General features: G+C 42.8%; 1 protein-coding gene across 1 annotated transcript; it reads left to right on the forward strand.

Annotated features, from left to right (window-relative positions):
* The first annotated feature begins 7,230 nt into the window (after positions 1–7,230).
* On the forward strand, positions 7,231–10,273 carry Cer1 (cerberus 1, DAN family BMP antagonist). The gene is made up of 2 exons (XM_005082185.2): positions 7,231–7,739; positions 9,340–10,273. The coding sequence occupies exons 1-2, from the start codon at positions 7,233–7,235 to the stop codon at positions 9,649–9,651; spliced, it is 819 nt and encodes a 272-aa protein (XP_005082242.1). The 5' UTR covers positions 7,231–7,232; the 3' UTR covers positions 9,652–10,273.
* Positions 10,274–13,287: the final 3,014 nt, after the last annotated feature.

The raw sequence follows: 13,287 nt of genomic DNA on the forward strand, positions 1-13,287 counted from the left end.
AATTGTGTTCACCAGCACTTACTGTGGTGATCTGCGTCTACTAAGCTTGTAGTTCTACCACGCCATGGATTGAGTTGGTGTTTTCTGGTGGCTAATGGTCATGGTCATATTGTCATGTGTGAATTTGCCATCTGTATCTCTTCTTTTGTTAATACCTGCTCAGATCTCTGTCCTGTTAAAAATTCTTGATCTTGAGTTTAATAAATGCATAATAAAATGTTTTCTTCCAATCCTTGGCTTGCCCTTTCCTTGTCTCAGAGGTATCTTATTGGAGATGTATTATCCATTTGCATGTGTCATTGGGTTTGAATTGGTAAGAGGTTTTTTTCAGACATTTTTGTCTGTATTCATGAGGGACTCTCTCTCTCTCTCTCTCTCTCTCTCTGTGTGTGTGTGTGTGTGTGTGTGTGTGTGTGTGTGTGTGTGTGTTAAGAAAGGGTCTTAGGTAGCCCAAACTGGTCTAGAATTCACTGTATACCCAAGGATGACCTTGAACTCTTGAACTCTGCTTCTGCTTCTCAAGTGCTAGGATTACAGATATGTGTCATCACCACCTACAGTTCTTTTTTTCTTTAAGAAACTTTATTGACACAGTTTATAATTGACAAATAATAAGCTATACATTTAACATGTATCATTTTGCATATCATCTTTGGGCCATTTCTTACAGTTAAGATAGTAAATACATCCACCTCTCTCAAAACTTTCCTCGTGTCCCTTTTCAGTCTCTCAGTCCTTCCAGTTTGCTTTCCCCATCCCAAGGAAATACCTGATCGACTTTCTGTCACTATAGATTGGCTTATAACTTCTAGAGTTTTCTATAAATGGACTGCATATGCACTCTCCTATTTTTGCCCTTCTCTTTCGCTTAGCATAATTATTCTCAGAATCACACCAGTGACTAACTACAGCCAGGAGGAGGAAGTGGGGGGTGAGAACTGTGGTTTTAAGGTTCTGTAAAACAAGTGATAACTTTCCCATGTGTTAAGGCATTTGTGTTCAGTGTGGAACTGTTTTTAGGAGACATCCAGATGACTACGAAAGCCCTCTTTGAAAGTTCCAGGATGTCTTGCTTCTAGACAAGAGCTGTGATGCAAAAATCCCTTTCTAATAGCTAAATGAAGGAATGGCATCTCATCTGACTGGAGTGTTTGCTGTGCTAATGGCCTGAGCATGGGTGTTAGCTACTTCCTGAGCATGACTTCTGGAGCCACGCTAGTGAAATTTCCTTTGGCATTGGCATTAAACATACAGTTGTTGCATGTACCGAAAAGGGTGTATTTATAGGACATGCATCAAATCAATAATCATCTAAATAGGGCTACACACACATGGAAAAAACAGTGGTTGAGCCTGTGTGGGAGTGAGGAAGGACTCAGGGTAGAAGCTAATTAAGAGGAAGGGCAGCAGGGAAAGTCTCCCAGCAAATACTGTCAACCATTGCTTTCCTGCCCAGCAGAATCCAGGTCATTTTAGTGACCAGATACAGTAAGCCTTCTTAGGGTTTTGCATGAAGTTAAGCTGAACTTTGTGTAAATGTGTCTTAGCCTTCCTGAGTTTATGTCAACCTGGGCCCAGGCTCAGGAAAGCAGCATAAAACCAACCCTGGCCAGAATGTTTTCTCTGTTTTTCCATTTTATTATCAGTGTTTTTTTAAAGTTTGTCTCCTGCCATCTTGTTACTTAATTCCCACACCTAGAGGTAATATTATGTGTAATATTTTAATATTTATGTTACAGATACTTAAGATTATGTTTCTGCATAGGTGTTGCCAAGATAGTAAAGCCAATTTTTATTTATAGAGGGTAGAAAATATAAATCTGTCCAAAACCTTTCATGAAGTGAAGGTTTTAATATTTTCAAAGAGTTGATTCTGGTTGCCTGCTCTTGGAGAGCCTTGGAGAAGGGCTGTCAATACAAGGCGTCATTGTTTTAGGTTTCTGATCCATGATTTGTACCCCCCACACACACACAACTTTCCTTTCCTTTGGCAACTCCTCCTGCATTCTGTCCTACACTTGGCCCTGAGTCAGCTGAAAGCTTTGCGAGTTGATTTTCCGTCCCATCTGAATTGCAGCTTAGCTGCGGAACTGTTTTCCATGTGTTTTTAATCATTTGTCCATGTGTTATGAGCTTATAGGGACAATATGGTTCCCCCAAGCTGCCTGCATTGTATAAGCAGAAGCTGGCAAGGCAGCCAGGAGGGGAACAGTTTTCAGACAGATGCCCCCTGCACTCTGTGTTGGTGATACACCACCTCCATCTTCCAACTGGAGCACAACAACTGAAAAGCTGCCTGGCATTACCTGGCAGGCCCATCGTCCTCCTGCCTGAGTTACCTTTCCTGGGAGTGTCAAAATCCTCCCCCTGAGAGTTCTCTATGAACTGTGGCAGAACGACAAAGTTCAAGCACCTACTCTGAGATGCAGCCAGCTTGGGAAATAAAGAATGGTTTATTTTGAATCCTTCCAGATTTAGTGGAAATTTGATTTTAAAATAGAGTCTAAGCATGGAGAATTAAGGCTAAGTCCTCTAGGACAGAGACCCCTCTCAGAAAGCACAGTACAGCCAGACTCTCATCTGAAGTTTCCATTCACATTGCTATTAGGTTTGGGAGGTTGAAACAAACATACACAAAGCTAACTGTAGAGCTTGGGCCAGGAAAAGAAATGGAGCAGAAAAACGTGTTCAACAAAATGCCTATGCTTGGAGCTTTGGATCCTGCAGACCCCAGGAATGGCAGTCCTTACCCTGCATCTCTGAATCTCTCTGTGGTTAATATACACAAGGATCTTAGCTAAGCCCAGCTATATCTGTTGTTAAATGAGTGAATAAAGAAGGAATGAGCCCAAGTTGGGCCACATACCTCCAGTCCCAGCACTCAAGAGTCAGAGGTCTACCTAGACTATATAGAAAACACCTTTCTCAAGACTGGCAACAGGCTGATCTTGTAACGTAAAGCCTTGAGATTCTCATGGCTTTTCACCCTCTTCCTGATGCTCATTTCTGCCCTCAGTCTGCCGAGGACCGACTTCATGAAAAATAAATGCTGCTGAGAGTGCAGGAAGGCAGAGATGCCCCTCAAGGGAGGAAGGGCGTGGTTAGAGACGTAGAGGCCAGACTTGAGTGGGTGGGCAGAACATGGACGCTTTTATGGATTCAGGAGACATTCTGAAAGAGTTTGAGTCTGTTCAACATTATGAAAATGCTAACAGAGGCGACTAGGAGAGGTTGCTATAGGGTTATTTGGTGACATGTGGAGAGAATATGATTCTGGGGGACAGGGAAGGAGACACAGCTGGCAGGGTTTGAGGTCACATGTGAGAAACTCTTATCTGGTAGCTTCTGTGTCTCTTTGTATAAGAAGGGGTAAGGCCAGTTGTTGAAAATGAGAACAGGGCAATCAAAGGGCTGAGACAATTGGAGTTTAAGCTTATCTGGAAAATAAAGAGATGGCTAGAGAATTAAGATAGAGAGCTAAGCAGAGTTGAGAGAAAGGTATGTTGTACAGACCAATTTGTCCCGTCTTCCCATCGCCCTCGGGAGCAGTGTGGTTGCACTGCAGTCCTGGGCTCAGGAAAGGTGAATAGCTTCTTGTCTCCAGGTGAAAGCTTCTTGTCTCCAGGGTTAGGATTTGTAAAGGCCACCGGATGGAGAGTAGTACAGAAATCCAACATTAAGAACCATGGAATTCAAGCTGGATGGTAGAGAAGATTCACAGACACAAGTTAATTGATGTGCTTTCTATAAAACGGGCCATGGAATGATGTTAGACATAGTTCTACATGTTAAGTAACTTACTAAAGTAAATCACTGAGACAATGGTTTGACGAGAAATCACTTACCCTGCTTTTCTCCTTGTTTGAAAAATAAGAAAAAGGGCTGGCAAGATGGCACTTGCAGATAAGCCTCATGACCCGGGTTTCAACCCAGGACCAACGTGGTAGAAGAGAATGAACTTCCATAGGCTGTCTTCACCCTTTAGGACATGTACGTACACACAAACACACACACACACTAACAAAAACTAAATTAAATATTAAAAAGATTCCACCTTATTTTGCATTTTAAAAATTCTGATATCTCTATGATTTTACTGCTATCCTATGTTTTGAGGAAAAATAGTAATGAGGGGATGGCCTGTACCCTAACAGATTTCTCACACAAAGCTGTCATCCTGAATTTCCTTTTCCATCTTTCAATTGTCCCATTAGTCACACACCTATCTCTGTCTCAACAGTGGCCTCTCTTGCCTTTTGTTGATTTGAGAAAATGACTTTCAGGGAAGGATTGTTCTCTGCCTAACCTCAGGGAGCAAGCACTCCATGCCTTTCCAACTCCCTTCAGAGACTCTGTGAGAACAGAGATCTCTCACAGGCAGTCATGAGGCCCTTCACACTTTTCTTTTGAGTGGTTGACTTTCCAGGCTAAACTTTCTCCTATGTGCTGTAGAAATGCCACTGGCATAAGGAAACATTTCACCGGGTATCTTCATAAAGGGCTCTACGGCTGCAAGACATGTGACTTCCCTGGAAACAAGGTCAAGTTAAAGCAGACTCAGCATGCCATGCGTGTGGGGCTGGATGAAATGAGTGACTTCTGAACCTGGTTGCTGTGGCTCTCTCCCTTACGTGAGCCCATGAAGTGTGTTTAGCCTCTTGGGTGGACCCGTCTCGGTTCAGCCTTCTTTCCTTGTGTTAGCTGGTGCAGGGTATACCAGTAGTTCGCAATGCTTTTTTTTTTTCCATGACAGCTTCCTGCTGTGTTTAGAAGTCTCCTCCAGGCCTTCCTGCAGTTGACTTATCCAAATGGGCAAAAGAGATGCTTTTGGCAACTGCAGGCCAACAGGGGTCACCCCTTTCCTGTGAAAGTAACAGAATATCCATGCTTGTGTTTCAGATGAAATGACAGCTGCTGCCTCCAGAGCTTTAGAATGGATGAGAATACACAGCGCTGAGAAAGATGAGCCTCCCTACTCTTAGTTGTAAGAGATGTCTAGAGATGCCTTTCATCCTATGCATCTCCCACAGGAGGTTTCTTGACGGTCAAGGTATTTGCATGCTTGAGCAGCAGGAAGAGACAGAAGAGCAAAACCGGAAATTCTCCAGGAGTGCTTTGTAACTGGCATTTATAAGTACCAAAATTTGGGTCCAGAAGATGGGAAGTTAAGACCAAAGGAAAGTTTAAAAAAAATGAGTGACTGACATCCCCAGAGGTAATAAAATTAGAGAAAATGTGTCCCTGGGTATCTAACTGCTGGAGGCAGGAGCCAGATTTAATCATTTTAGTCATTTTCTAGTATTGATTCATCCACAAAGTAAGTCTTGTCTGTTCAACAGAAATTGTTCCAACTGTATCCAATAGTCAGTAGTTCCAGAACCAGGTAAGAAGAGACCCCCGGTAGAATCCCTGATTAGTGCTTTGTGTGGGTCATGCTAAACCCTGTGCATCTGACTGACAGCAGTGGATTTTAAGTCACTGAACAGTGAAGTCAAAAAGGAGCCAGGAAATGTTTTCTAGCTAGCTTTCATGCCATATGTACTACCGGAAGACCTAATGGCTGCTGTGGAAAGCACATTGCATTGGGAGGCTGAAGAGAGCTCAAGAAATTCCAGTACCAGGCAAGCTTTTAAAAGGACTATTTAAAATAAATGGCAAATATCAATGTTCTTGTGATAGAGATCAGCATCCCTTCAGTGAACACCAGGAAAAGTACCATGGGCGTCTGGAACAAGTGAAATACACATCTTTTAGAATTCTAGTAAAATGATAATCCATTTAAGCCCAGTTTATAAATAGCTTATGTGAGGCTTTGCCTCATAGAACTCAACAGTGTCTGTCAAGAACACAAACGCCTGGAAAGACATCACAGTGGGGAACTCGGGGAAAGAAGGCTGCATACAAAACAAGAAGAGAGTACATTCCGGATTACCTCTGCTAGCATAAGAAAGGCATGTGGTGACCAGATTAAGGGGACAAGACAGATAAGCAATCAAGGGTCTAGAAAGATAAGCAAATGTGTTGTTTCCCAGTTGGGATGCTATAGGCAGATAGGGCTGAATTCCAAGATGTTGGTATGCTTCTTGTATCCTGGGCTAATTTTAAGTTGTCATTTGCCATTTACCCCCTTGATCCCCGAAGAATTGTGTTTGTCTCAGTCTTTACTGGATCTGATCACCAATCACTTAGAATTACGGCAGATGTGGATTCCGTAAGGTAAGGACCCCCCTACTCCAGCTTCATCCCCAAATCCATCAAGTCTGGTTTTGTAGTCCCCATTCTCAAGCCTAGCTCAGTTTAAGGAAGAAAGAAAAAATAATACTAATGATGAAGTGGCTTGAGGGACACATTATCCTCCTTGATTGATGAGCTGTCAGCTATATCACTTGGGATCCTGTGGAGAAATTTGTAAACAACTGGAAGAATTTACTGATCTCTGGCCAGTTGTGAAATTTGGCACTCGGTGTTTGTTTCTTAATGTGAGGGGATTAACTCTAGAATTCGGAGTCTTCATGTGTGGTTAGGGAAGATGTATTCCCAACAGCTTCAACCACATGTGGATACAGAGAAGCCACAGAGAGCTGCTGTAAAGCAAAACTAAATCCTTTCCTAAGCAATGTGGCAGCTTATCTTTATTCTCTCTCTCTCTCTCTCTCTCTCTCTCTCTCTCTCTCTCTCTCTCTCTCTCTCTCTCTCTCTCTCTCTCTCTCTCTCTCTCTCTGTGTGTGTGTGTGTGTTCTGTTCTGAGAAGTCCTGGGCTTTTGCTTAACATGTCCTTTGTTTTGTTTTGCCTGTGTCTCTTCTCTAGTAAACACAGGAGGCTGTGTCTATTTTATCCCAGCTCAAGGCAGATGTGCAGCAAATGTTAGCAGACTCTGTTTTCTTCTTCTAATGACAATGATGAGGAATTCAGACAAAGAGCAAAGTTGTTTTTTTGCCAGTACAGCCTCAGACAACAGCTAAACCACCAGCTAATTAACCCCTGGGTCTCAGGCTTTCCCTGGGGGCTTCAAAACTACAGAGCCAAAGTGAAGAAGGCAGGACCCCATTAGCACTACATAATGTAAGCAAACACTTCATGTGTTTGTTTTGCCTGCCTGCTGACCGCCTGCTTCCCATTCTCCCAGGCAGGTAGCATATATGGGATGTCCTGGCTGCAGTCCTGCAGAGCAAGCCTCCCCTTTGGGCCTGGCCGTCTGCGAACCTAATCTCAGCCTCTGGGCCCAGGTAGCATGTATCTCCTCTTCCTTCAGTTGCTTGTGCTTTTGCCTCTGGGGAAGGCAGGCCGATGTTCAGGTGGCTGCAGGAGTCAGAGTCCCTTTTCCTTTGTGCTCCTAGAGAGGGGTCGCAGAGATCTCCACACGGCTAGCCAAGAGGAAGCAGAAGACAGGCCAGATCTGTTTGTCGCAGTGCCACACCTCATAGGTGCCAGCCTGGCTGGGGAAGGCCAGCGGCAGAGAGAGGAGATGCTGTCCAGGCTTGGAAGACTCTGGAAGAAACCCGAGATAGAACTTCACCCCAGGAAGGATGTGGAAAATGATCACGTCCCATTGGGGGTTCAGGCCTTCCCTCAGTCAGCAGCTGAGAGGAAAGTGGAGAGGTCACCTCTACAGGAGGAAGCCAAGAAATTCTGGCATCGCTTCATGTTCAGAAAGGGTCCAGCATCCCAGGGGGTCATCTTGCCCATCAAAAGCCATGAAGTACATCGGGAGACCTGCAGGACGGTGCCCTTCAACCAGGTATGCATTCTGGAGTCTGCAAGACTTGGGGACAGCTAGGACAGATGACAAGAGCCTGTGCCTTGCCTTGGGTATTCATTGTGGGAGTTGGCAAAATGTGATCGTATTTCCATTTCCCTGATTTCCTTCTCACATTTCCGTTGTTTCTTGGCATGCTGGAAATGCTTGATGCTAGTATGGGGCATGGTCAGGATTGGTAGTCACCATTTTGAGCTTTGCTGAATGTGTGTATTTTTATGGGCTATATTATCCGTCTAGAAAAGTAAGAGTATGCTCTCAGTTAGGAAACTGGGAATGGAGAGCAATTGCCAGAACTACCTTGCAGAATATCTCCATATTCACAAAGATGTAGAAAAGCATGTAAATCAAACTGGAGGCGAGGTGTGATACCCTGGATATGTGAGGTGGGATACCCTAGACATCTCCCTGGGTATCCCTACACCTTACTACTTCACAGGTTCACAAATGTTTTCTTTAATACTTGCTAAAATTATTTGATGTTTAAAATGTTCCTGCAGAAACTCTATGTTGCGATTCTCACTATCATTTCTTGGCATTGTGATAGCAAAACATAATTGAGAGTGTAATTTATCTTTCTCAAAGGTTTTCAAAAATAGCCTTAATGTGAAATCACATCTCTTTCCTTATCCGACTTCCTAACTTGTGCTGGCTAATTTATAGTGACCCTGATCAGTTCTGCACTATTAAGACAAAGGAACAGTCTACCATTCTGCTTCCCCCAGAGCTGGCAACACCTACATTCCAAATGCTAAATTAAAGTAGAGAAAATGCATCAAAAAGACACTGAACCAGAAGCAGTGCAGGAGAGACTAAAATTTTACAGTCTAGTAACAGTGCCCAATTAAGTAGGCAGTATTCTAAGGCAATTGGCTGTGCAGCAATGACCAGTCAATCATCAAGTAATAATATCTGCTTTGCTGGTCCATGTGCAATTAGAAAATTGCTCCTAAGACTCGGGCAATCAAGTATCGTTTGAAAGTCTTACCTTTTAATTCTATTGCTAATTAAATTAAGATTAAGGAGTTTGACTCAGCTATTTTGAAAGACACAGAAAACTGTGTTTATGAGGTTCTGAGCCAGCAGCAAAGGTGATACAGCATAGGTATATACATTGTGACTCTGTGGCTTTGCAGATTTGAATGCTTTACTGCTTGAATAAAATAGGACAGACTTAAACTCATGGTATCTCGCCTGTTCCATGAAAGTGACCAGCATTTATCGAGAAGCTGCTGTACACAATGCACTATGGAAAACAGAAAGGTGGGGGTGTAGTAGTTAAATAACAAGGCTGCCATTACAGCTTTTTGTTTCCAATTGGTTATAGCCAACTAGATGAAAACTCTTTAAAGTATGGTGTTAGTAGTGGGAATTATTTTCACGTTAACTTAAGGCTTTCTAGAAGCTAACTGCTGAGTTACTCAATAAAGAAAGCTTTGGAGAGGCAGCCTTGCCCCCAATGGGCTCCCTCTCTTGGATATCACACAGAGCATTCCCAACTTAGATTATTCTGCATCGTCCTTCTGGGTCATGAGCGGTACGAAATGCCTGGAGGTGACCTAATAATCGGTTTGCCTTTCAGACAATTGCCCACGAAGATTGTGAAAAAGCTGTTGTCCCAAACAACCTTTGCTTTGGGAAATGCGGGTCCATTCATTTTCCCGGAGCCGAGTCACATCGCTACAACTTCTGCTCCCACTGCTCGCCCACCAGATTCACCACCATGAGCTTGAGGCTGAACTGCACTGGCTCAACCCCCGTGGTCAAGATGGTGATGCAAGTGGAAGAATGCCAGTGTCTGACAAAGACCGAGCATGGAGAGAGGCACTTCCCACTGGCGGGGTCCCAGGAGCCTTTCGTCCCTGGACTTTCAGATTCAAAAGCCATCCCATGATTTCTCCTGGAAACAGAATCTCAACAGAAAAAGCGGTTTCATAAGGGGAAACAGGCCCACCCCCATTTTATCCCCACTTGTGTTTAGACAGTCTTATGTCTTCGTTGTGGTTACATAAAGGGAAAGTAGCCCCTCCCCCATTTTTTCCACTCGTGTTCAGACAGGGTCTTATTATTCTGGGCTGGCCTCAAACTTGTTATATGGCTAGGGATAACTTTAAGCTCTGGGTCCACTTCCTGTGCGTTGGGATTTCAGGCGTACACTGTAACACCTAGCTCTCAGTTAAAGGGATTTCTAAAAGGATTCTGCATGCTTCCAAGCTGCCTGTGAGATTTATGAAATATTTTGATTCTAGTGAATGACTCTTGCCATAGATGTGGGAAGCAGCTTGTTTAATGGCCCATGTTTTTTTTTCCCTTTTTGTACTCCCTACATGAAGTTTGTACTGTTGGTTACCTGACTTTGAAGAAGGGAGACTGATGCTACTCTTAGAAGTTTACACACAGAGGGATCTCAGGAACCAAACCGTTTCCTGGAGTATGAGGAAAATGGGTGTACAGTATTAGGGTCAAGCCCCACTCCCCGTGGAAGTTACTAAGAAACTCATTAAGTCTCAAATACATTGCAAGTCATTTTAAAAGGAAACAGTTTATAGGTGAAATCTAAACACACACACATACACACACACACACACACACACACATGCCTTTGAACCTTGTAGCAAGCTGTGTTTCTGTGTCTGGGCTTCTTGCTATTGTAAAAGAGTATGTGTGACAAATAGAACTCAGCAGTTGCTTCGATGTCAAGCTCTGAACATGATTGGACTGCTGTAACACATTAAATTTTAGCACATAAAGAATTCTTGGAAATACTGTGGCACATAAATGCCTGGTATTGGTCTTTCTGGAGCATTTCTCAAATGACTTCATGGGCTTATGACACTGGCCGTGGGCTTCGGATTCCACAAGCAGCCCCTGTTTAAGTCATTCAGTCACTGTCTCTTAGCAACTGTCTCTTTCCTGCCTGCATTTGTTTGTGTCCAGATATTATACAGCATTGGCTTTCTCTGGCCAGATTACTTTTAATAGTAATTTTTGAATATTTATTTAGAAATTACTTGATTTAGATCCCTCTACTTTTAGTACCCACACCCCTCCACACACTCCTCTGAGTAATGACTAATTACTGTTTATAAAGAAATTAATTTTACATTTTAATTTTATTCCTCCTAAATCACCATCTAACATGATGCTCTGAAGAAGCAAAAGCATTTATAGTTAGTGTGTATTATGCAACATATCAATGTAATAGAATATGAGCTACAGAAATACACATGTGGCATTTACAACAGAATATATTATACCCTTTGGTGGTCAAAGACAACCTAATTGACCAAGATGTGGTCATAAGGATAAAATTGTTAAGCATTAATGATATCCCAGCTGGTCAATATATTTTGGTGCCAAAAGCTATTGAGCATCTGTCTAGTGTGCAACTGCCTAACCCTGATTATGTAAACCCATCTCTGCCAATTGGGGTCCCCTTCTCCTCCTTACATACTCACAAATCCCTTTTATCTATACTTGCAAATAGACTCTCAAGCCCAAGCTCCAAACAATCATTAGTTTTATTCAAACTTCTGGCTTGTTCTTTCCTTGCATGCAAACTCCAGACAGGCTAGCTGATAGAGGGGTCAGAGATTGCATTCATAAAGTGATTTATGGGACGCTCATATGAGCATCCATTCACTAACATTTTACTTGCAAGAAAAAGCAGTGTCCAGTGGCTCAATGTACGAAACACAGGAGCATGGGATACTGATGGGAGGAAATACACCAACAGTGTGTCCATCAGACAGCAGATGCGTCTTTTAAATCCATCTACTGCTCTCCAAAAAACTTACGAAGCAGGCAATCACCTATCTTCGCCGGAAAGGGAGTCAAACCTGTAAGCTCAAGCAACTTGTCTAAACTCGCATGGGCAGTACTTTCCTTTCTTTTAATAGACTTGAGAAGCTAGATTCACTTATGGCTGTATTTCAGTTTGTGTATAGACTAGTTCACAGCAAAAGATGACAAGACAGCACTCCTTCTGTCGCGCTCTGGTCCAGATATATTTGCTATATTTACATAGCTAGGGGACCACATTAAGCATGGAAGTTTTTCATTTGTGGTACTGACTGATGTTCTACACAGGGCATCCACAAAAAAGCTATTAATCAAGGACCTCCTCAGCTTTTTAGTGACGGACTCGGGTCTTCCTATTCATCTACTTGACATTCCCTGTGGAGTGTCTGTTTGTATTAAAATATTAGCTCATTCCTTCTCCATCATTTTAGCTTTATATCTCGTGGGTCTCTTATTGACGATGTCTCACCTAGTTGTTCTATCCGAGTATGTCCCTGGACCAGGTTCTATGTCAAATATTACAATGACTTCATTTGTTCTTACTATAAATGCCTCTCATAAAAAAGAAAAGATAGAAAGGAAGAAGGTTTGGAGCTGGGAAAATGGCTCAGTCAGTAAAGTGTTTGCCATACAAGTTTTGAGACTTGAGTTCACGTCTTCAGTACCCATGTGAAAGTTAAGTGGTGACACAGATCTGTAAACCCAGCCCTGACGCGCGTGTGTGTGTGTGTGTGTGTGTGTGTGTGTGTGTGTGTGTATGCGCGCGCGCGCGCGCAGATTGCTGGAGCTGATGGATCAGCCAACCTAGAGAAATCCATGAGCTCCAGGCTTAGTAGGAGATCCTGTCAGATGGATACTGAGGAAGACACCCAACATTAACCTCTGACTTCCCTCCACAATACTCATTCCCACGAATATGTATTTTTAACTTTGGATCTCCTCTGCTATTTTGGCAGTCTTGTACACACATTGCTCAGTAGCACACAACATTCTTTTTGTGTGCATGCTTTACTCAGCAAAGATTCCTTAGGTACACATATGCTGTGTACTAGCTTGAGTGCAAGTTAAACAGAATCTTGGCTCCTGTAGAGCTTCCATTCCTGTGGTGGGATGGTCAAGGAACTTGAAAATCCAACAACTGAAAAGGGAGAATGAACTGGGTATATGGTGTATGCAGTGCAGCGTGCTAGAGACAGGTTGTTCTCTGTTGCATGGTCTTTGGAAGCCGAGACATTAAAGTAGTGCCCTTTTAATGGTTGACATATCCTCCTTCAATGGTCTATGGCGGCTTCTTCTCTGCACAGTACTGTCTTATTTCTCCAACACCTTTTGGATATTTTTCCTAAATGTTTCTCTATAAGCTGACATTCAGTATTCCCTACCGAGAGTAGCAGAGTGAGATTTAAGATTTGTGTGTACTTGTTTTTGGCATTTGTTGACAAGGGTCTATGTTGTTTTTTATACATAATGCATTTGTCACTGGTTGGCTTTGCCTCTGCTTCACATTCTTCCAGGGCCTACGCATTTGACAGGAGCAGACACTTCTGGAATAATCATGTTATCTGAGACAAAGAAAGGAAAAGATAGTACAACTATTATTGAAGATTGTTTGAGAAGTAACACAAATGACCCTTATCCCATGGTTAGGCCAAACAAGCTACATGGCAATCCTGATTCCAATGGTGTTTGAGGATATTATTGATATTATTATTTTAAATAAAGGATTTCA

The sequence above is a fragment of the Mesocricetus auratus genome, unplaced genomic scaffold (genome assembly GCF_017639785.1).
Source record: "Mesocricetus auratus isolate SY011 unplaced genomic scaffold, BCM_Maur_2.0 Super-Scaffold_100014, whole genome shotgun sequence".
Taxonomy (NCBI): domain Eukaryota; kingdom Metazoa; phylum Chordata; class Mammalia; order Rodentia; family Cricetidae; genus Mesocricetus; species Mesocricetus auratus.

Coding starts and splice junctions, on each gene's coding strand:
- Cer1 (XM_005082185.2), top strand. CDS start 7,233: ATGTATCTCCTCTTCCTTCAGTTGCTTGTGCTTTTGCCTCTGGGGAAG. Junction 7,740..9,339: donor GGACGGTGCCCTTCAACCAG/GTATGCATTCTG, acceptor TTTGCCTTTCAG/ACAATTGCCCACGAAGATTG.